The sequence below is a fragment of the Aquarana catesbeiana genome, linkage group LG05, assembly GCF_042186555.1.
Source record: "Aquarana catesbeiana isolate 2022-GZ linkage group LG05, ASM4218655v1, whole genome shotgun sequence".
Classification (NCBI taxonomy): domain Eukaryota; kingdom Metazoa; phylum Chordata; class Amphibia; order Anura; family Ranidae; genus Aquarana; species Aquarana catesbeiana.
This window is the reverse complement of record NC_133328.1, coordinates 513,099,090-513,121,178: the sequence shown is the minus strand read 5'-3', so window position 1 is coordinate 513,121,178 and position 22,089 is coordinate 513,099,090. Positions and strand designations below refer to the sequence as shown.

At 44.8% G+C, this 22,089-nt stretch overlaps 1 protein-coding gene across 3 annotated transcripts in view; it reads left to right on the top strand.

Annotated features, from left to right (window-relative positions):
* Nucleotides 1-22,089, top strand: part of SDR16C5 (short chain dehydrogenase/reductase family 16C member 5) — a 171,364-nt gene that overhangs the window by 102,223 nt on the left and 47,052 nt on the right. For all 3 annotated transcript variants that reach the window (XM_073631654.1, XM_073631655.1, XM_073631653.1), the window contains one exon: nt 11,090-11,439. In XM_073631654.1, the coding sequence (XP_073487755.1) occupies nt 11,119-11,439 (321 nt within the window). In that variant the 5' untranslated portion in view covers nt 11,090-11,118. The remainder of the gene's footprint in view (nt 1-11,089; nt 11,440-22,089) is intronic.

The window sequence follows — 22,089 nt, the reverse complement described above, 5'->3', positions numbered from 1 at the left end:
CTTACAGATAGCTAAAAAGATCAATGGTGTCAGTGGGAACGTATCTGAGAGGCAGAAATTGCCCAATGCTCAAGGAACCCCTAGCAACCTTTGGAGGAACCTAGGGTTCCACGGAACCTTGGTTGAGAATCACTGCCCTAGAGAATAAAATGGTGGTTGTTGCAATATTTTAAGTCACACTGCATTTGCGCAGTGTTTTTTTTTTATATTTTTTTTTTTAATTACTTTAGTGAATTAAAAAAACAAAAAAAATCAAACAAAAAAACAACCAGTAAAGCTAGCCCATCTTTTTTTGTATAATGTGAAAGATTTTACGTTATCGTGAGAGAATCATGATCTTTTTATTCTAAGCAAAAAAATCGTGATTCTCATTTTGGCCAGGATCGTGCAGCTCTACCATAAAGTAAAAATAAGTACTTGCAGTATATCATTTCTATATATGTATGTTAGCACATATTGATTTGCATTCAATTGGTAAGGTATTGTTAGTGTGTGGATTTCATCTAGGAAGGTAAAATTCAATTTTTCAACAAGATTGAACATGCAAACAAGGAAGGTTTTATTTATTTATTTTTGTGCATTTACGACCATGTATTTAACAAAAATATGAAAAAATGTAATGATGTACTGTAGAAAAGTATGTACACTTTTGGCCTCAGAAGCTGGTATTGCCCACTTTAGCAGAAATTGCTTTTTGTAGGTATTTGGTAGAACTGCTTTGGAATCGGTTCTGTCCATTTCAGATCTCCTCACAGCATTTCAACTGGTTTAAAATCAGGCCAGTCCATATCCCTTGATTTCGTCTTTTTGAGCTTTTCCTTGGTAGATTGATGTGTTTTAAATCACTACCATTTTAAAAGATCCATTTTCAGTTCAACTTTTGGAAAGATGGCCTTGAATACTCACCAAGCACCATTTTGATGTGATGCAGAATTCAGTTGACTCGATGACTGCAAGCTGACCAGGCCCTGAAGCAGCAAAGCAACCATTTCTACCACCATGCTTTACAGTTGGTATGAGGTTCTTCTGCAATACTGTCTTCGGTTTGCGCCAAACACAACACTATTACTGTGGCCAAACAACTCTATCAAAAAATATGTTTAAAAAAACAAAAGTCTTTCAAACATTAGTAGCGCTTAAGAAGTTCATATGTAAATAAAGATAAAAAGTTCCACTTGTGTTTTACAAAGCAGGGTGTGGGGTAGTGGCTGATCTGTTCGTACAAAATGTTGAACACCAAATCTCTGCAGATCAAAATCCCAGTTAAATCCTTCACCACATTGCTTCTATGGGAATCGCCTGTAGGTAATTCACTTACCGGAAGGTAATGGGTTAACAGCGTGTCTTTCACTGGTTTGGTCTCTTTAATTCACTCAAACAGAACTGGATCCGTGGATGGATGTTTGAATGGCTGTCAGCGCACTCTGCATGCTTCCATCTAAATTTAGCTAGTCATTTCAACTCTCCCATTCCTCCAGACTTAGCTGTTCCAGCTCTCTCAGTCCTGTGGATAAGGAATCTCTCCTCCAACATGGAGTGCTGTCTCCTGAATAGAGCACTTCTCTATTCAGGAGACATTTTCCTATTGGAGAAGTGAAGTGTCTCCTGAATAGAGCACTTCACTTCACTTCTCCAATAGGAAAAAATTGATTTTTAAAACAGCTTACCTGTAAAATCCTTTTCTTGGAGTAAATCACGGGACACAGAGCACCGTAATAATGACTATGTGGGTTATACGCTTACCTTTAGGTGATTGGACACTGGCAACCAATAGTAAGACGGTTCCTCCCATATAACCCCTCCCACGCCGGAAGGACCTCAGTTTTGTAGCAAGCAATGACGATCCCAGAAAGAGGGGAGGGACCTCTGTGTCCCGTGATGATGTACTCCAAGAAAAGGATTTTACAGGTAAGCTGTTTTAAAAATTCATTTTTCTTTATCGTACATCACGGGACACAGAGCACCATAATAATGACTACGTGGGATGTCCTAAAGCAATGCATCTGAGGGGAGGGAACACATCATCCCTAGACCCAAGATTGAGATTATAAAGCAGCCTGCAACACACTGTGGCCAAAACCAAAATCTCATTTTGAGATCTCACATCCACCTGGTAAAACCTGGTGAACGCATGAACTGAAGACCAAATGGCTGCCCTGCAAACCTGAGCCATAGACACCTGCTGGCATACTGCCCATGATGCACTAACCCCTCTAGTGGAGTGTGCTCTTAAATCTCGGGGTGGAACCCTGCGCTTTAATCCATATGCCTGAACAATAGTCTGGCGAATCCACCTGGATATAGATGAACTTGTTGCTGGCTGTCCTCTTTTAGGACCCTCAGGCAAGATAAAAAAAAGTCAGTTTTCCGAAAGGGAGCTGACATTTCCTAGTAAACCTTTATCGCTCTCACCAAATCCAGTGAGTGAAGCGACCTTTCCTCCCTAGTTTTAGGGTTAGGAAAAAAGGAAGGTAAAATGATATCCTGATTCAGATGAAATTTGGAAACTACCTTTGGCAGAAAATCTAGACGAGGACGCATGACCACCCTGTCCTGATGAAGAACCATGAAAGGTTCCTTGCAAGAAAGGGCGGCCAATTCTGACACCCTTCTAGCCGATGTTATAGCCATTAGGAAAGCTAGTTTCCTTGTCAATAGGACAAAAGGAATATGCCTAATAGGTTCAATGGGCTGACTCTGTAAGGCTGACAGTACCAAATTTAGGTCCCAAGGACACAAAGGTGGTTTAAGCGGTGGCCTCAGGTGTGTTACTCCCTTGACAAAGGTTCCCACCAAGGAATGGGACGCAATTGGTCTTTGGAAAAAAAACGATAAGGCCGAAATCTGTCCCTTAATTGTCCCTAAAGCGAGCTGCAAGTCCACTCCTGTTTGGAGAAAGGCGAGAACTCTTCCAATCGTATACCTACGAGGGTTCCATTTCCTTTTTTCACACCAAGAAATGTATGACTTCCATACTCTATAATAGATAGCTCTAGAAACTGACTTTCTAGCGTTTATCAAAGTGGACAAGACTGAACCCATAACACCACGGTGTTTCAATAGTCTGGTCTCAATAGCCAGGCCATCAAATTCAGTAACCGTAAAGAAGGATGGAATATGGGCCCTTGAGACAACAGGTCTGGGCGGCAAGCAAGGACCAACGGATTTCACAATCTCCGAGAACCATGACCTCCTGGGCCATGCTGGGGCCACTAAGATCACCGGCTTCCGTTCCTCCCATATCCTGCGTAGTAAGTGCGGCAGAATCTGGATCAGAGGGAAGGCATATATCAGGGAATACTGATCCCAAGGAACCACTAACGCGTCTGTCCCGACAGCAAGTGGATCCTTGGTCCTGGATACAAACCTGTCTAGTTTGGCATTGAATCTGGATGCCAGCAGATCCACATCTGGGGTCCCCCAGTATTGGCAAATCTGTAGAAAAACCTCGGGATGCAGGGACCATTCCCCTGGTAACAATTTCTGGCGACTTAAGAAATCCGCCTGCCAATTGTCCACCCCCCGGATAAACACTGCTGACAGAAACGGCAAATGTTCTTCTGCCCAGGTTAGTATATGATCTACTTCTCTTTGGGCTGCCCGACTCCTGGTACCTCCCTCGTGATTGATATATGCCACTACTGTGGAGTTGTCGGACTGAACTCTGATAGGAAAACCCCGCAACCTGGACGTCCAGAATCGCAGGGCCAGCCGAGCTGCCCGGATCTCCAAGAGATTGACGGGTAGAGTCCTCTCTGTCTGGGACCATACTCCTTGCACGGTTGCTTCTTCTAGAACTGCTCCCCAGCCGAGAAGACTGGCGTCCGTGGTCACCACTTTCCAGGTCACTGGTGGGAAAGACTTCCCTTAACCACCAAGAGAGGCTCCGTAGAACCTTTGGAGATAGAACCATGGGCTGATCCAAGGTTCGAGCAGACTTGTCCCAGGCCTTCAGGATACTGTTCTGAAAAACTCTGGAGTGGAACTGTGCATATGGCACTGCGCTGAAAGCCGACAGCATCTTGCCCAATAACCTCATGCACAGCCGAACAGAAGGTGTTGGTTCTTTCTTCACCTTCTGTGCAAGTTCCACTATGGAGGCGACCTTTAAGGGCGGAAGAAACACTCTTTCCTGAGCGGTGTCCAAGACCAGACCCAGATATACCAAGGCTTGGGTCAGACAAAGAGCTGATTTGTTCAAATTCAGTACCCAACCTAGGCGTTGTAAAACCCGTACTGTTCTTGATACGTTTAGAACTAGCATAGGGCGAGAGCATTCCCTTAGAAGTAGATCGTCCAGATATCCTATTATGGAAACCCCCTGAGATCTTAGGGAAGCCAACACTGGGGCCAGAATCTTTGTGAAGACCCTGGGAGCCGTGGCAAGACCGAAGGGCAGTGCCACAAACTGGAAATGACTGCCCTCTACAGCGAAGCGTAGGAACCTTTGGTGAGGACCGAAGATTGGCACATGAAGGTACACGTCCTTGATATCTATGGACGCCAAATAGTCTCCCTTTCTCAGGGACCTTATTACTGAACGAGCCGACTCCATACGGAAGGATCGGATTGTCTACAAAAAAATTGAGATCCTTGAGGTCCAAAATGGGCCTTACTTCCCCATTTGGTTTTGGCACGGTGAATAGGTTTGAGTAAAACCCTTTGAATCTTTCCTCGTGCGGGACCCTCACAATTACTCCCTCCAACAACAGATGGTGTAAGGCTAGGAATAGGCATCTTCTTTTCTCTGGATCCGCTGGAACCTTTGAGTTTAGAAAGCGGTTCGGGAGAAAATCCCGGAACTCTATTTTGTAACTGTATCTTACAGTGGAAATAACCCATCTATCTCGAACTAGTTCCTCCCAGGCCTCCCCAAACAGCCAAAGCCTGCCCCCCACCCGTGAGAGCGGGGGCGCCCCTTCATAATGTAGACTTGGAGTTGGGCTTGGATGGCTTTTGGGTCCAGGGTTTTCTCTGACCCTGAGGTTTTTTTAAACCCAGACGGCTGAGGCCGTCGATACCGCATAGGGGAAGAGGCACCAGGCCCTGGGGGATTAGGAATCTTGTAAGAAGGCTGCTTCCCCTTTTTAAAAGGAAGCAGAGCGCTCTTTCCTCGGGAGATCTTCTGGATATATTTATCTAGATCCTCGCCAAATAGGCGTTCTCCATGAAATGGAAACGCAGAAAGTAGCCTTTTACATGGTGTCTCAGCAACCCAGTTCTGTAGCCATAATGCTCTGTGCATATGAACTGATAGTAACGCAAAACGAGACATCTGTTGGATTGAGTCCTTTAAAGCGTCAACCACAAAACACAAGGCGTGAGGGATCTCTGATAGTTCCCCAGCAGATTCCTCCTGGCAAGGCATGTTCCTCACTAACCTATTAAAGCGATCTTTTAGGGATTGACAAATCCCAATGGCTGCAACCGCAGGCTGAACTGCTGCACTAGCAACCGAAAAGGAGGCCTTTAATAAGGACTCTAGCTTGTTATCAGCCGGATCCTTGAAAACCTGGGCATTATCCACTGGACAGGTTAAATTTTTATATACAGAAGATATGGCAGTGTCTACCAAAGGTGTGCTCCATTTCTTCCTGAACTTTTCCTCCATAGGGTATAAAATAGAAAACCTTTTGGGAGGTACGTATATTCTGTCAGGATGCTCCCAGTCCACATAAATCACCTGCTCCAGTAACGGATGCAAGGGAAAGGCTTGGGAAATTTGTTTAGGTCGCAAAGATCCCAGAGTAGAACAGGAGAGTGCAGACTCCTGAACCGGGGGTAACCTAAACCCAATTCGTACCATCTCCATTAGAGATTGGATAAATAATTTCTGGCAATGGGAGGCTGAAATTGGCTCTTCAGAGCCAGAGTCCTCAGCCGAGGAATCTTCAGCCTCTCCTACCTCCTGGTCCTTTATGACCACCTCTTCTGGATCCTCTGCCCATTCTGGTTCCAGGTTACCTGGACCCATCTGGCTATAAGAGTCCTGGGGCTCTAGTGACTCACCACTTGGTCCAGGCTTGGGGGAGGGAGATCTATTACGCTTCCTTCCACCCTGTGTTACAGAGGCAATCATGCCAGCTCCCCACAAATTACAACCAATCTTTAACCTGTCACCGTAGTGTCTAAGACCATCCAACTCACGTGCCAACCGTTTGCTCTGCCTCCTCCACGTGTACGCCAGGAGCTCCCTTAAAAGCTCTAGCATGGAAGCGAGCGCGCGGATCAGTGGCCGCGACCCGCCCACCGCACGCCGCATGCGCCGACCTGACGCACGCGGCGCCGTGATGTGGCCGCAGCGGCGCACGCGCACACCAGCGGCACACTCGCACTCGGCGGTGCGCATGCGGTGGACACGCGGCGCGCATGCGCACTCGCACGCCAATTTAAAAAATGCGCGCCAAACCGGCATCTGTAACCCTGGACACCGGATCAAGGCTCCTCTGGCAGTTTTTTTTTTTTTTTTTTAAAACAAAGGGGGAAATACATATATATATATAAATCCCAACGGGCAGTACTCACCATCCCATGCAGCAGGGCCTGTCTGTTCCAGGCCCAATCTTCCCCCATCACGGACCTGTAAAGCACCCTTTGTGGTTTCCTTGGGCAAAAGAGACCAGGAATACCAACTTTAACAAGGGTCCAGCGTCTAAATAGGACACATTACAAGCAACACCTCGTTCTTGAGCCGAGGTTCCGGTACCATCCACTTTAGCTTAGTAAGCCATCTGAATGGATCCGATTATAACGTCCTCAATGGGACATTTCTTAAGGAAACTGAAGAGCTTCAATAACCGTGACCATCACCTTCAAGACACTGGCGAAAAAACTGAGGTCCTTCCGGTGTGGGAGGGGCTATATGGGAGGAACCGTCTTACTATTGGTTGCCAGTGTCCAATCACCTAAAGGTAAGCGTATAACCCACATAGTCATTATTATGGTGCTCTGTGTCCCGTGATGTACGATAAAGAAATGTCTGTCTCTGGGATGGATCAAACACCTGTCGGAGACATATGAACTTAAGTGCTACTAATGTTTGAAAGACTGTTGTTTTTTAAACAAACATATTTTTTGATACAGTTTATATTTTTTATAGTAGCAGCTTTAATACTTTATACTTTTTTGCATGAGCGCTGAGGGAGAAATACTTTTGTATTTGTTTATTTCTCATTGTTTGTTTAGGCCAAACAACTGTCTTTGTTTCTACAGTCGATAGCATATTCCAGAAGACCTTGTAATTGCCTATATGTTCAATGGCAAACTGTAATCTTGCTGTAATTTTCTTAAGGGACAGCAAAGGCTTTTTCTTGGCACAGCTCCCTTGCAAGTTAGATTGGTGCAGTCTCTTTCCAATGATTAATGTATGCACTTTGACACCAACTGTTGCTAAATTTACTTACAGAACCTGTGATGAAACTTTGGGCTTCTTGGGGAGTGTTGCTCAATAATAATTTAGTACTAACAACTGCTGGCTTCAGGGGGGAGGGCAATACGAGACAGAGGCAAATCCATGCCTCGATCTTGCATGTAAACAGTGAAACCGGAAGCAACTATGATTTTGTCACTTTCGTTTTTAAATCCACCATCTCCTGTCCGGTACAGCCAGGGGACACATCTAACCTGATAGTTACCAGCCTGGATTTATGAAAGATCGTTATTGCTGGACAAACCTATGTGGAAGTGTGTTTGTTGTGTCACTTTCTCCTTTTTTAGTTAATGTACACTTATTCACGTGTGAGTGGTAGGGTGTAGGGAAGGGGTGGGCATGACCTTCTGGCTTGGTTTGCCCTCTCTCATGGGGTCTTGCTTTGGAGGAGCCCCACCTAGTACTTGGGTGGGTCTACCTCGGCAGACCTTCCAGAGAACGGGGTCCGTCTGGCTTCGGCCAGACAGACAATGGGAAGTACCCCAGTCCCCGTCTGGAGCCTAACGCCCCCAGGGATCAGGGTGCATGTTTTGTGTCTCACATTTATGTGTGCATTTTTTTTGCACTGGGTGGAGTTTTTGGAGTGTGTTCACATACCATGGGCTTAAAAAAAAAAAAAAAAAACATTCTATGTGGAAGTGAACTGTAATCTGGATAAATGAAGGCCAGTGGATGTAGTGTATCTAGACTATGCCAAAGCATTTGATGCTGTCCCACATAAACACAAATCCGCAAATTTGAGGTCTGTTGGCATTAACAATAGTGTATGTACCTGGATAGGAAACTGGTTACAGGGGCATGCCCAGAGGGTGGTGATAAATAGCGCACCTTCTGAACAGTCAGCAGTTGTGGGGTACCCCAGGGCTCTGTCTTGGGACCAATCCTGTTTAACTTGTTCATAAACGATGTAGAGGTTGGTATCACTCAGTGTTTGCTGATGATACAAAGCTAAGCAGGACAATAACTTCACAATAGGATATAGCAACTCTACAGGAAGAAAGGCTCAGCAATAGCATGCAAGGCCAAGCTGCAGCAAGCAAGGCCAGTATAATATTAGCAAGCATTAAAAGGGCTTTTACTCAAGAGATAAAACTATAATTCTACCACTATACAAAACTCGGCCACACCTTGAGTATGCTGTCCACTTCTGGTCTCCAGTCCTCAGAAGGGATGTGCTGAAACTGGAGAGAGTACAGAGAAGATGGCTGGAGGATCTCCATTATGAGGAACTTTTACAATCATTAAACTTTCTTCTCCCTGGAGAAGAGACGCTTAAGAGGAGATCTGATGGTGATATACAAATATCTTATTGGTGAATATAGCATAGGGAGGAAACTACTCTGTCTCAGGTCACTCAAAAAAGACACGTGGCCACTCGAAGTTGAATGTGAAGCAGTTCAACCTTAAACTGCGTAAGAGATTTTTCACTGTCAGAGCGGTAAGGTTGTAGAACTCCCACTATAGGCAGTTTCACCAGGTAATGTAATTTCAAAAAATTCCAAAGGCCTCCATCAATCTACATATAATATCCTACCCCCATTGTGTTTAGCTAGTTAGTGGGCATGGAGGAGGGAGGGAGTGGGCTGTTGTTTACCACTGTGTATACTCCCACATGTGTGACTCTATAGTCCCATGGGCTGCTCAGATGTGATGGGAGGGGGGATGCTTAGCATAGAAGCTCACTGAAAACTGAGCATGTACAGAGTTGCCAACACTGCTCTGCAACATCCCTAGCTGCATTGGGGACTTGGACAGAAGGGGAAGAAAGAGAACAGCAGGATCAAACTGTTTTTTTGCAGAATACAGAAAACAAATCTCCTAGTGAGTGAGTATGAGCAGCATCTAATACAGCATTTATTAAACGTTTTTTATGGTGTGGGTTTAGTGACACTTAGAGCCTGGGTTCACGCTATTGCAAACAGACATCGCATGTGATTCGCACCCGCACTGCTGTGCTGATCACATGCGATGTCTGTGCAAAGCGAGTGCCGCCATACTATTGTTTGGCTGAACTCTCGCGTTAGATTTGCATAAAAAAAGCGTAAGGACTTTTTTTTTTCCTCCACTGATTCCTGTCTGAGTCCACAGTTCGCACTGTGAACCAATCTGGGGTGTATTGACATCCGCAGCAGTTTGTAGAGGGCATTGTGAACTGCAAGCGGGAGAGATGCGATGCGGGAACCAGCGCTGGTTTCGCGCTGTTTCCCACATCGCTATAGTGTGAACCCAGGCTAAGGCTTGTGTCAGCAAATTCAGTTAGCTTTAAGTCTCGTACACACGGTCGGATGTTTGGCAGGGAATTGTGGGATGACAGACTATTTGCCTAAAATCTGACAGTTAGGCCCCTTTCACACTGGGGCGGTAGGGGGCCTCGGCGGTAAAACAGCGCTATATTTAGCGCTGTTTTACCGCGGTATTCGCCCGCTAGCGGTGCGGTTTTAACCCCCCGCTGGCGGCCGAAAAAGGGTTAAAACCCCTCGTATAGCGCGGCTATAGCTGCGGTATTACCGCGGTATAGCCGCGCTGTCCCATTGATTTCAATGGGCAGGAGCGGTTTAGGAGCGGTGAATACACCGCTCCTTCACCGCTCCAAAGAAGCGGCTGACAGGAGATTTTTTTCTTCTCCTGCCAGCGCACCGCTTCAGTGTGAAAGCCCTCGGGCTTTCACACTGAACAAACAGCGGAGGCTGTTTAGGGGCGGTTTGCAGGCGCTATTTTTAGCGCAATAACGCCTGCAAACCGCCCCAGTGTGAAAGGGGTCTTAGTACGCTCCATCAGACAATTGTTGTCCAACTTTCGGCCAACAAATGTTGGTTTGCAGGCTAGTAAATTTTCAACGGTCTGTTGTCAGATTTTCGTATCGTGTGTAAACAAGTCCGTCACACAAAAGTCCAAAGTAAAAAGTACAAATGCGCATGCTCGGAATCAATGCTCACCAAACATGACATTAGCAGAAGGTGCCCAAAGGGTGGCGCTCAAGAGCTGAGATTCCATGTAGTACATCGCGTTTGTTGGCAGACAATTGTGTGCCGTTAGTATGCAGGACAAAATCCAGACACATGCCCTTCAGACAAAAGTCTGGCTCTTTGTCTGCCAACAATCCGATTGTGTGTACGAGACTTAAGGCTTGCATTTGGGATCAGTATTAAACATATCTCAGATCATTCAGAGTTCATTGGCGGGTGAATTTGACTTAAGGTTGATGTCCTTCTGACCTGCATTTGACCTCCCACTATGCCTTAACCTGCTTTGGTTAAGGCATAGTGGGAGGTCAAAGCTCAATATGCCTTAACCTGCTTTGGCATTCCCATTAACTTATATGGGGAGAAAAATCAGTTGTGACATAAGCAAAAGCTTGACACAGGCCCTTTGGGTGGTCATGAATACTCAAGCCCCTCATACAACACTTGCATTAGTATCGAACCCTTTAGGTCTACCATCAGCCATCAGTACAGAGGTATTTTAGTGTGTTAAAAAATCTCAAGGTGACCTGTCCAATGCTTCAACTTTAAGCTAGCAATTGAAAAGGAAAGGACTAGTTCTCCCTTCCTTTAAAATACTTGTCTCCCTAAAGTATGTGAAATTACTACAGTGCAATGTACTCCCTTTCCTACAGCTAATACTGGTTTTTTTTTTTTTTGTTTTTTTTTTCATTTCCAGTTTACTGACACAAAGGAAGACTTACAACCATGAATTTCTTCCTGGAGACTCTCAAAGTTTTATTTCTCACTATCTATTTGCTCTTTGAATCTATTATTCTTTGGATTATCCCATCTCGAAGGAAAAATGTTGCCGGTGAACTTGTACTCATCACTGGGGCGGGAAGCGGAATAGGACGGCTTATATCACTGGAGTTTGCACGACTTGGAGCAACACTTATTTTATGGGACATCAACGAGGAGGGCAATAAAGAAACATGCAGACTAGCCAAGAAGAATGGAGCAGTTCGTGTACATACATATACATGTGACTGTAGCAAAAGGGAAGACATTTACAGAGTGGCAGATCAGGTACGTGTTTTTATCGTTGTTTATCAAGTGTATTAAAATATGTGCCCCTTTATTAAAAGAAGGTACAAATTAAAATCTAACCAGACGGGAAGAGAATATGAGATAAGGAAACGTGTTACCTGCAACTCCACACATATAATCTACACTATATTACCAGAAGTATTGTGACACCTGCCTTTACACGCACATGATCTTTAGTGGCATCCCAGTCTTAGTCCGTAGGGTTCAATATTGAGTTGGCCCACCCTTTGTAGTTATAACAGCTTCAACTCTTCTGGGAATGTTTGACCACTCTTCTAGAAGCGCATTTGTGAGATCAGGCACTTATGTGGACAAGAAGGCCTGGCTCGCAATGGAACGCACGCCGAAACCACCATCTTGTTGGTGGGGTGGATGGTGACATGGAGAGAGAGAGAGCACTGCTGGATCCTGCTAGTGGCAGCTTGGGCACGATTACATGTGAGTGGGAAGTTTACACTTTTTGTAGGCATGAAATTTAATAATGGGTTGCACTATGATCCTGCTTTATGTGGTTTACTCCAACATCTGAGGATCCGTGGAGGAAGAGAGCAGAAAATTGGTCTCATCATTACCTATGTTTAAGACTCCTAACAAGCGATACTAGACCCACTTCACCCTGGGTCTAGGGACCTGGTGAGTCCTAACTGAATCGGGGGTCGAGTGTGCACACACGGAGGAGCACTGAGTGGAGACAGTCATTTGTATGGAGTATGTAGAGCACAGTAGAGGGAAACTTTACACATGGACTTTTCATAGCTTATGCACTTTATTTATCTAATTATCAGTCTCACTTTTTATTAAATTGATTGTTGTACACTTTTATAGGGGTGATTTACAGGGAGGTTTTTTTTATACTCATGTTGTAAAGCACTGCGCAAACTGTTGGTGCTATATAAATCCTGTATAATAATAATATATTGTGAAGGTTTCACGTTAATTGTGGAAATTGAATTACATTTATGTAAGGCCTCGTTCACACCTGAGCAATTTCCTGCTTGAAGCTTGTAGCTCTATAATGCTCAATATACCAAATCCCATTCGTTTCAATGCCCCCTGTTTACATCTGAGCGTTCTGTCACCTGAAGCAAAACGCCTGTCGCTCAAAAAAGTACATGAACCTCTTTTTGGCAGATTACAGGTGTTTTTGGCCACATAGACCTCAATAGAAATGCCTGACTTGAGTGTTTTGTCGTTCCTTTTCTGCTTGAATAGCAGATCTCCACCCCTAATTTCTTCTTACTTTCCTCCCCCTAGTGCTTTCTATTGGATAAACTGAGCCCATGTTCACATTGGGACGATTTGGCATGCGAGTTGAAATGTCAACTCGCATGCCAAATCGGCAGGTATTGCCAGCAATGGCACCGTCAAACTTCGAATAGGTGCTGCGCCAAGTTTGCAGCGCTGCACCGATTCCCAAATTAGTTCCTGTACTACTTTTGGCGACTTCAGGGGTGATTTGAATAGACATCTGTGCATGAACCCACATATATGCTTGTCAAATTGCCCCCCGAAGTCAGACTGCATTGCTTGAAATCGCGCGAGTCCAGCTGAACTTGTACAATTTCTAACCCGCACCAGTGTCAACCTGGGCTGAAGCTGTAAACGCTTGTAATGCACTTTACAAACACTTGTAAAAAGCTGCAAAAATGCTTTAAAAAAATGCCAGTAAGCTGCTACGCTCAGGTGTGAATGAAGCCTAAGGGTTTATATTTGCACCTGGCGCTTACCTTTTGGTTGGTTGTTTATTTGCACTGTGTACATTACATAGGGAAGTGGGAAGAGCAGCAAGGGTTGCCACTATAGGGATTAACATTAAGCCCAGGTTCACACTGACTGTGGGAATGAAATTGTGCCAGTTCAGCTAAACTCGCACAATTTCATTCCCGCATGTCAGTCCCCGACTTCGGGGGGTGATTTCAGAGACGTCTGTGCAGGTTTCTGCACAGATGTCAATGGAAATCGCACCCCGAAATCGCCAAAAGTAGTTCAGAAACTACTTTTGGGAATCGATGCAACGCCACACCGATGTGGACGGTGCCATTGCCGCCGATTTGGCATGTCAAATCGTATTCCAAATCGCATCAATGTGAACCAGGGCTTATAGGGGAATCTGTGTTGCAGTATACACACTTGGTATAAATGTTTATTAAAACAGTATTAATCCCATAATGAAACATTTATTATATTACAGTTTACCAAAGTCTTAGATGTGATGGTTGTATTCGTTTTTCTCTTTTATTTCCTTTTTTTTTTCATCTGGTGATATTGCCAGTAAGTCTGTTTTTCAACAAAACAAACTCTCCTGCAACTATTGCAGTTAGTTTTGAGACAAAGCCTCTACCACTGATGGGGGTGCTTACAATGATCAGCTTTTATTTAGGGTACTTGCACATGGTACTGATGTTTGAACTTTAGCATTTTTGAATGTAATACCAGTTGTTTATGTTGTGTGTATTCGCATGCACATTTGTGCGCGCATTTACACGTACAATACAGTCTAGTTCACAGAATGCTGTTGTGTAAACTATTCAATTCAGCAATTTGGTGCCTTTTCTTTGCATTTTGCTTCCCCCTGCTTTGAGAGTGGTGTGTTTTTAGCTATCTGCTGCTGTTTCCAGTGTGTGTGTTTGTTTTTTTTTTTTTTTTTTGTGGATATGGAACCTGTTGATTTGAATGATGCAGCTATCCTGCTGTTCCTGGTGAGGAAGAGAAGACAGCAAAGGCACTTGTAAGAAAATTGGAGACCCTGTCATTGCTACAGGGCACATCATGTCACCATGGCTGACACAGAGGTATTATGCTGCTCGGCATGGAGACATGAGACATGCTTGCCATGCTCAGGTATTTTGGGATCTATGTGAAAATACTTCAACCTGTATTTGCACAAGCAGTACCAAACAAAACAAAAAAAAGCCATGAATAGATATTGCACACATATCTATATCAGCCTTTTTCAACCAGGGTGCCTTCAGGTTTCTTCAGGGGTGCCTTGGCAACATGCCTAAAAATTGCCCAAAAATTGTATACATACGAGTGGGTGGATTAAAGTGATTGTTAGTTTTATAGAAAAGAGAGACTTTACAAACATGTTATACTTACCTGCTCTGTGCAGTGGGTTTGCACAGAGCAGCCCAGATCCTCCTCTTCTTAGGTCTATCTTTGTCTTTCCTGGCCCCTCCCTCCTGCCTGCTGAGTTCCCCCACAGCAAGCAGCTATGGGGGCACCCGAGCCGAGCCACAGCACCCTGTGTCAATACTGACACATACCCCCGGTTTGGCTCCGCCCTCTCTCCTGATTGCCTAACTGACTTTGACAGCGGCGGGAGACAATGGTGCCGCTGCTGTGTCTCAGCCAATCAGAAGGGAGAGTCCTGGACGGCCAAGGCACTCATGGACATCGCTGGATAGAGATGGGGCTCAGGTAAGAAGGGGTGCTGGGGCGGCTGCTGCACACAGAAGGCTTTTCATTTTAATGCATAGAATGCAATAAAATAAAAAACCTTCTGCCTTTACAATCACTTTATGTCTGCCTTTTAGTTTCACAAAGCGGCAGGTTTTCATTGTGCACCATTACAACCTTCTAGCTGCCTGCATCGTAACAACCAATGGCATCATCAGTTGATGAGGAGGATGTTAGTCGCTTGTACAGTGACCCTGCCCACTCCATCAGCACTGGGGTCACATTTGCTGAGTAATGGGCTGAAACTGAGGAAGAAGAGAAACACTAGAATACTAGTCAGTACCAGTGTGCAAAGGTGAAGAATAAATCGCCTCTAACATTGGGTGTCCCATGTGTGTGAATGTTGCTGTATTATGCAAAACTATTATAATCGTTTTTTTACATTTTGGATTTCGGTGTCCATAATTTTAAAGGGTGCCTTGACAGAAAAAAGGTTGAGAAACACTGCTCTATATTCCTAAAATCAAATACTAAACATATTCAGTGTACAGATTCTTGGCGACTGGACAAAGTTTCTCTTCATTATATAATTTTCTTATCGTGTGACAACAGTGGCCAAGATAGTCCAAGTGTTGTGTAATGTGGAAGGAACTGCGTGACATTGTCCTGTCATAACCAACTGAGGCGCTTTGGGAAAAGGTGCCTGATGAAGTTTGGCTGAAAACCCAACTTCTTAACTGTATAGGTGCCCTGGATGGCACGCACGTTCATGTGAAATTGTCTGTGAACTCAGGATCAAAATATTACAAACAATTATAAAAAATATTTTTCAGTCGTACTTCTTGGTCTAGTGGACAACAAATTTCATTTTATTTGAAATGACGTTGGGGCCTATAGGAGTGCTGGTGATTCCGGAATATTCAGAGAATACACAATGGGACAAAGACTGCATGAAAGACGCTTGTGTATCCCCCTGGAGGCCACTGCTTGGAACCACAGGCCCAAGCCTGCCCTTTGTTATTGTTGCTGATGAGGTCTTTGGACTTTGAGAAAATTGAATGCGTCCCTACGGTGGAGATGGACTAAGCCATATGCGAAAAAATATAACATTTTTGGCTGTGCCATGCCCATGGGATGGTCAAGTGTGCTTTTTTAGTTTGCTCTTCAAAGTGGCGTATTCTCATGTACACAGTGCAGTTGGATGTGGGGAATGTAGGGAATTCCATCAAGGTAATATCAGCTTGCTGTAATTCAATCGAGCATCTGTGGGATGTGTTGGGAAAAAAAAGTCGAATCCATGGAGGCCCTATCATTTACAACTTACAGAACTAAAAGGATCTGCTACTGCTGGCTTGGTGCAAGATAATGTATTATTATACCTTCTACTGCAATTCAGTGAAGGAAAGAATTTCACCAGGCACCGCTTTCCACTCCACAAGGGTGCTGTTTGTGGGTTTGCGACCCGACCCCCCCCCCCGCACGCATGCAATACACATAGAAAACGTTTTTTGCAAATTTCTTTGTCAGTGGAAGAAGAATTTGCTTGGCAGAATGAGCATATTGCAGACTGTTCATATTTTCACGTGTCTGTACCTTGGTGGTGTGGCTGCTTCCAAGCCTGTTTTGAAAAACTCAAATAAAAAAAAAGTGGGTTTTCATGTAGACTTGTTTTTGTGTATCATCTCTGAAGTGTTTGTTAAAGAGGAAGTAAACCCTGATGGATTTTACTTCCTCTTTATTTCCCTGCAAAGGTAAAGCATAATGGGGCTACTATTCACCGCATAGTAGCCCATTATGTGTCACTTACCTGAAAACGAAGCCTGTGATGTCACTGCTGTCCCCACTAGCAGCGAGCGTCCACCTCTTCCTTCCGGGGCCTGCGAACTCTGGCTCTGTGACTGGCCGAAGTCACGCAATGTCACAGTCACGGCATGACCCCCTTTTGAAACGGCACTATCTGCCCTTTCTAAAGTGCACATGCGCCGTAGACATCGACGCACGGCTTTATTGTAAATATCTCCTAAACCGTGGAGGTTTAGGAGATATTTCCAGCACCTACAGGTAAGCTTTAATATAGGCTTACCTGTAGGTAAAAGTGGTTGTACAGGGTGAACAACCACTTTAATGGAGAAATAGGTTAAACATACCAGTTTTGTAACCTGTAACCACATGAACAAACACAGGTGATGTAACCTGAAAATAACAACCGTGTGATTAAACTGGTGTTAAAAGTAAACACTTTCTAGATCATGAGTTTTCATATGATGTGGGAGCTGTTGGTTAAAGTGTTTGTTACCCCAACACTTCACATTCCTGATATGTGCCTGCTGTATCATGTACTTGTATGAAAAACAGGGCGGATAAAAATCAACGATTTAAAAAAAAAATCAGATTAGTTTGATCTTTATCAAATTTATTTTAATAAAATGCTTTTGGAGTAAAAGTCTATTTAAGATACATTAATAATTTAGTTTATTCATTGTGAAATGGAGCTTAGTTGTGTAGCATCAGGCTGTATATTCTGCAATATTTACATTTTTGGTAAACTCATTCAATGAATCCAAGCTCTGCAAGTGGAGATAACCTGCACTGTATTAATGCTGTGGTGGAGAGATTGGCTATACGCTATACATAATTAATCTCACCTGTGCTAACACGCGCCCTTTAAGCCTTTTGGTATAATGCATGCATAAATAACCCATGTCACCCCTTTTCCCCAGTAAACAGCCATAATCACCATCTCAGCTCCATTGTTCCTCCATCTGCTTCGCAAAGCAGAGGCTCTCGGCTTTTTATTCACACAAACAGGAAGCCACGAACAGGATGTGACCTCACAGGATATGACAACACAGGATCTGACAACACAGGATGTAACAACACAGGATATAAATGTCAACACAGGAAAAACTAATTTATACAACAACCAATGAACACAGTTCCTGATGATGGGAGCTTATCTGCAGGTGTATGCCCATGTCACCACAAATATGTTGATCAGGCATACAGGGGTGACATGAGTGCACATCCGCTAAACAGATAATGTGTTTGCAGAGCGAACCCCCCCCCCCCAGACGAACGTCTGTGCATCACAAAGGGGCCCTTTCGCCGGCAGACATATCCTCACTCTGCAAACACCTCTCTCAAACAACAGGAAGTTTTCCACTACCTAACGGATCTCAACCAGCGTCAGTCTGCCCCAGTCAGCTCTTTAGAGCAGGTTGCGGGAGAACTAACACTGGGAGACTTTTACACTACATATTAAAATACATCTTCATAAAATTTCCACAACAATGCATTCACACAATTTCACAGTAGCCATGAGATAAAATAAAGTTCAGGAATATTCCTTTATCTCATTGTTTTGCAAATCCATGTACACTACAAACTGTATGATTGAATAGGTTCTGATATTTATGTTTTACTAACCTGACGGCTTATTATTCTAAATAGGAAACCCTCATTTTGTTTGAAAATATTAAAGATTCTAACTACCAGCAAGAATAAGTCCTTACATTTTAAAGAGCACCTGTCATTTCAGATCCATCATGGCAGTGCCTGTTAGCGGGGATCCACTCACCTGCTGCCGCCACGTCCCTCACCTTGTTGTGTCCCTGCCGCATCACCAGTCCTCCCATTAAAGTGAATGGCGCTGTCTGTGGGTCAACAGCAGGCCAGAGGAGGAGCTGCTGCGGGACAGAAATGACATGCTCTTTTAAAAATTATGATTTAAATCGAGTTGATTTAAATAAAGCCTTTTTACTAGTGATTTAAATCATGATTTAAATTGTGATTTAAATCAACTTGATTTAAATCAAATCCACCCTGATGAGAAAGTATTCTGTTCTCTTTGAATTGCTTCCTTTATGTGAAATCCCTGTTGTTCCTGCTAGTCTCTCTGCTTTCCTAATAAAAATTGACCATTTAGGGGTGTGACTAAGATGGCGACGATGCTGGATGCTTAGTTAAGGAGCTCTGCAGCCACCGCAAGAAATTTATTCTGTTTCCCTATTCTAAGAGAATCCTGAAATGCCTGCAACTGCTCCGGTTCTCTCCCTGTGGATGAGGACACGGAGCCGGAAACGTTTGGAGCATCAGAACCCAGGATTTACCCCCATTTCTTCTAAGGGTGCCTCCGCACACCTGGCAGCTGCAAGCAGCATGGCAACCCGGACGGAGAGTCCGGAGCTCACTCTCATGGTGCAGAGCAACTTTGCGACCCTTATGCAAGCTATTATGGGCTGTCAATCCACCCTCTCTTCCCTCACCACCAAGATAGACACTGTGCAACAAGAGATTGGTTTTATCAGGCAAGACTTTGAGAAGGTTCGCCAGCATGTCACAGAGGTTGAGTGCCTGGTGGAGGATACGGAGGACATGGTCCGTGACCACTCGGCTTCACTACATACTCTCCAGGTGAGAATGAAACACCTTGAATCGAGGGCTGAAGACGCAGAAAACTGCAACAGGCGAAACAATCTGTGCATTAGTGGTCTGCCTGAGAGTTCTGAGGGCTCGGACCCATCTGCCTACACTGAGCGGCTGCTCCGCTCAATTTTCCCCCAGGCGGCCTTTTCATCGTTCTTTGCTGTTGAGAGGGCTCACAGGATGCCACCTGCCCACAGCCCCCCTGGTGCTCCGCCTCGTACATTTATTTTTCGGCTGCTCAACTTTGGAGACCATGATCTAATCCCGCGATGGCTGAATACCCTGTCCTGCCATTAGGGACTCTGCTTCGACATCTCCCTTCTTTCTTTTTTACTTTCGGGTGCACCCTATGTCCTGAACTGCTGCTTGCCCTGGAGAGACGCTGCTAACCTGCATACTGCTTTATGGTAGCTCTCCTGAACGCCTTAGACCTGACTATTACTGCCATTCTGCAGCTTCGACCCCCCCCTTCTTTCTGCAGGTTCATTGGCTTAGCTTGTGGATTGTACTCCCCTATTCTGGCTGATTATACAGACCATGGATGGCTATGCTGCTCATTTACCAACTGATTATGCTATGCTGCTCATTTACCAACTGATTATTTCTGCCTCTCCATAAAGGCCTCACTGACATGAGAGTTCGTTTTTTCCTCTTGTACACTTGAAGATTAGGGAACTGCCCCCCAAAATTCTCCCTACAGTCCCTGCTATCCGATCTGCTGCAGATCCCTGCCACTGGGAGTACCTGAGTCTCGGGGTGGCCCCATTGGACTTCCTTGAGAATGCTACATCTCTAGTCCTGTATGTTGTGATGTATAAGTTTGTGCCCCCGACTCCGGCCGGGTGATAATTCTGCATGTTCCCACTCGTTGGCAGCATCTCCCTCAGACTTCGTTTTCTGTGCCTTAAATAGACGGTGTCTACTAACTGTAATCTGTTCATGACCCCAATTGGTCGCTGACCATGTTTTAGTTTTGGGATGCAGGCATACCCTGGTTGGGGGGGGGGGTGGGGAGACTGTGTTGGAATGGGATATATTATCTGTGTTGTTTAAAGGGATGTGCAAATGGTGCATGGAGTGAGCTGTTGGATGTCTTCTCTCGGGGTCCGGAAGCTCTTTCTCTGCAGGCCATACTAATTTATCTCTCTTGGCTATGGCTCCCTTAACCCTAGTTTCCTAGAATGTTGGGGGGCTAAACTCCCGTATTAAACGTTCCCTGGTGTTTAATTCTCTTAAAACATATCGACTAGATGTCTGTATATTACAGGAAACTCATATTACTGGTAGCCGGGTTCTGAGCCTCAAAAAACCCTGGGTGGGCCATTACTATCACGCCACTTATTCCTCCTACACCAGGGCTGTTAGTGTGCTCGTCAATAAATCCCTTTCTTTTGCACTAGTGGACCTGCATCTGGACCCTGAGGAAAGATTTGTAATTCTTCATGCTGTCATTGCAAATGTACCTGTGGTAGTGGTGGGGTTATATATTCCTTCACCAGCGTCTTTGACGGTGTTACATAAGATTACCCAACTCGTAGCAAACTGTTCCACTGATAATATGATTTTAGCAGGGGATTTTAACATCCCCTCTGTCCTAATCTGGATAGGTTGACTCTGGATACGGCTGTGGAGTCCCTGCTTTCCAGGTGGGCTTCCACGTTCGATCTCACAGAAGTCTGGTGCTGGAAGAATCCCCTCCTGAGGAACTATACCTGCCAATCAGCTACCTATGTGGCCAAGTCATGAATTGATCTTGTCTATGTCAGCGGCCCTGTTCTTGCCAAGGTACAAGAGGTTTCCATACTGCTTAGAGGCATATCTGACCACGCACCCATCTTGCTACGACTAAATGTGAGTCCTGCCCCCACTGACTGCCTGTGGTGCCTGTCTCGGTTCTGGATCTCGGATGATCGCATAGTCCTGGATGCAGAGTCAGCCCTGTAGGAGTATTAGGAGGCTAATCCACCTGCCACCAGTCCGACCTCTAGCTGGGAGGCCTTCAAGGTTCATGCTCGCGGCCATTACCAATTGGCCATAGATCGTGCTCGGCGCCAGGCTGGGTCGGCTTTGACTCAGGCTAAGTGGAGATCCACCGCCCTGGAGGCCCAGTACACTGCAGATAGAGATGAGACCACGTGGGGGGACCTACAGTGTGCCATGGGAGGTAATGCTCCTCCGAGTGGCGGCCGCCAAAAAAATTGCTGCTACATCAGTCGCAGCGTATTTTTGAACAGGGTGAGTGGACTGGACGCCTGAGAGCAGTCGGCAACGACCTCTATTGCCATCTTTAAAGATGCTACGGGACAGTTGCTGTCTGACCCCAAAGATATAAATGGTCGCTTTGCCTTCTTTTATCAAGATCTCTACTCGTCTAGAGTGGGATACTCTATTGCTGAGCTTTATGCTTTTGTGGATGATATTCCCCTTCCATTGTCTGAGGCAGCCTGCCGGGGGCTTCACACTCCGCATTGAAGTGTATTTTTCCCAAAAAATTGTGTTTGAAAGACCACTGTGCATATACAATGTGACATAAAATATTGCAACAATGGCCATTTTATTCCCTAGGGTCTCTGCAAAAAAAAAATATAATGTTTGGCGATTCCAAGTAATTTTCTAGCAATAAAATCTGATTTTAACTGTAAGAAACAAGTGTCAGAAAAAGGTTTAGACTTTAAGTGGTTAAACTTCCTGCATATTCACACAGAAGTTATATCCCTTTGATTCTAAGACATAAGAGTTACAATGTTGTTAAAAACCTGGCAGACTGCCCGGTTTGGCAGACTGCCAGAGTGAGCAGAGAACTTT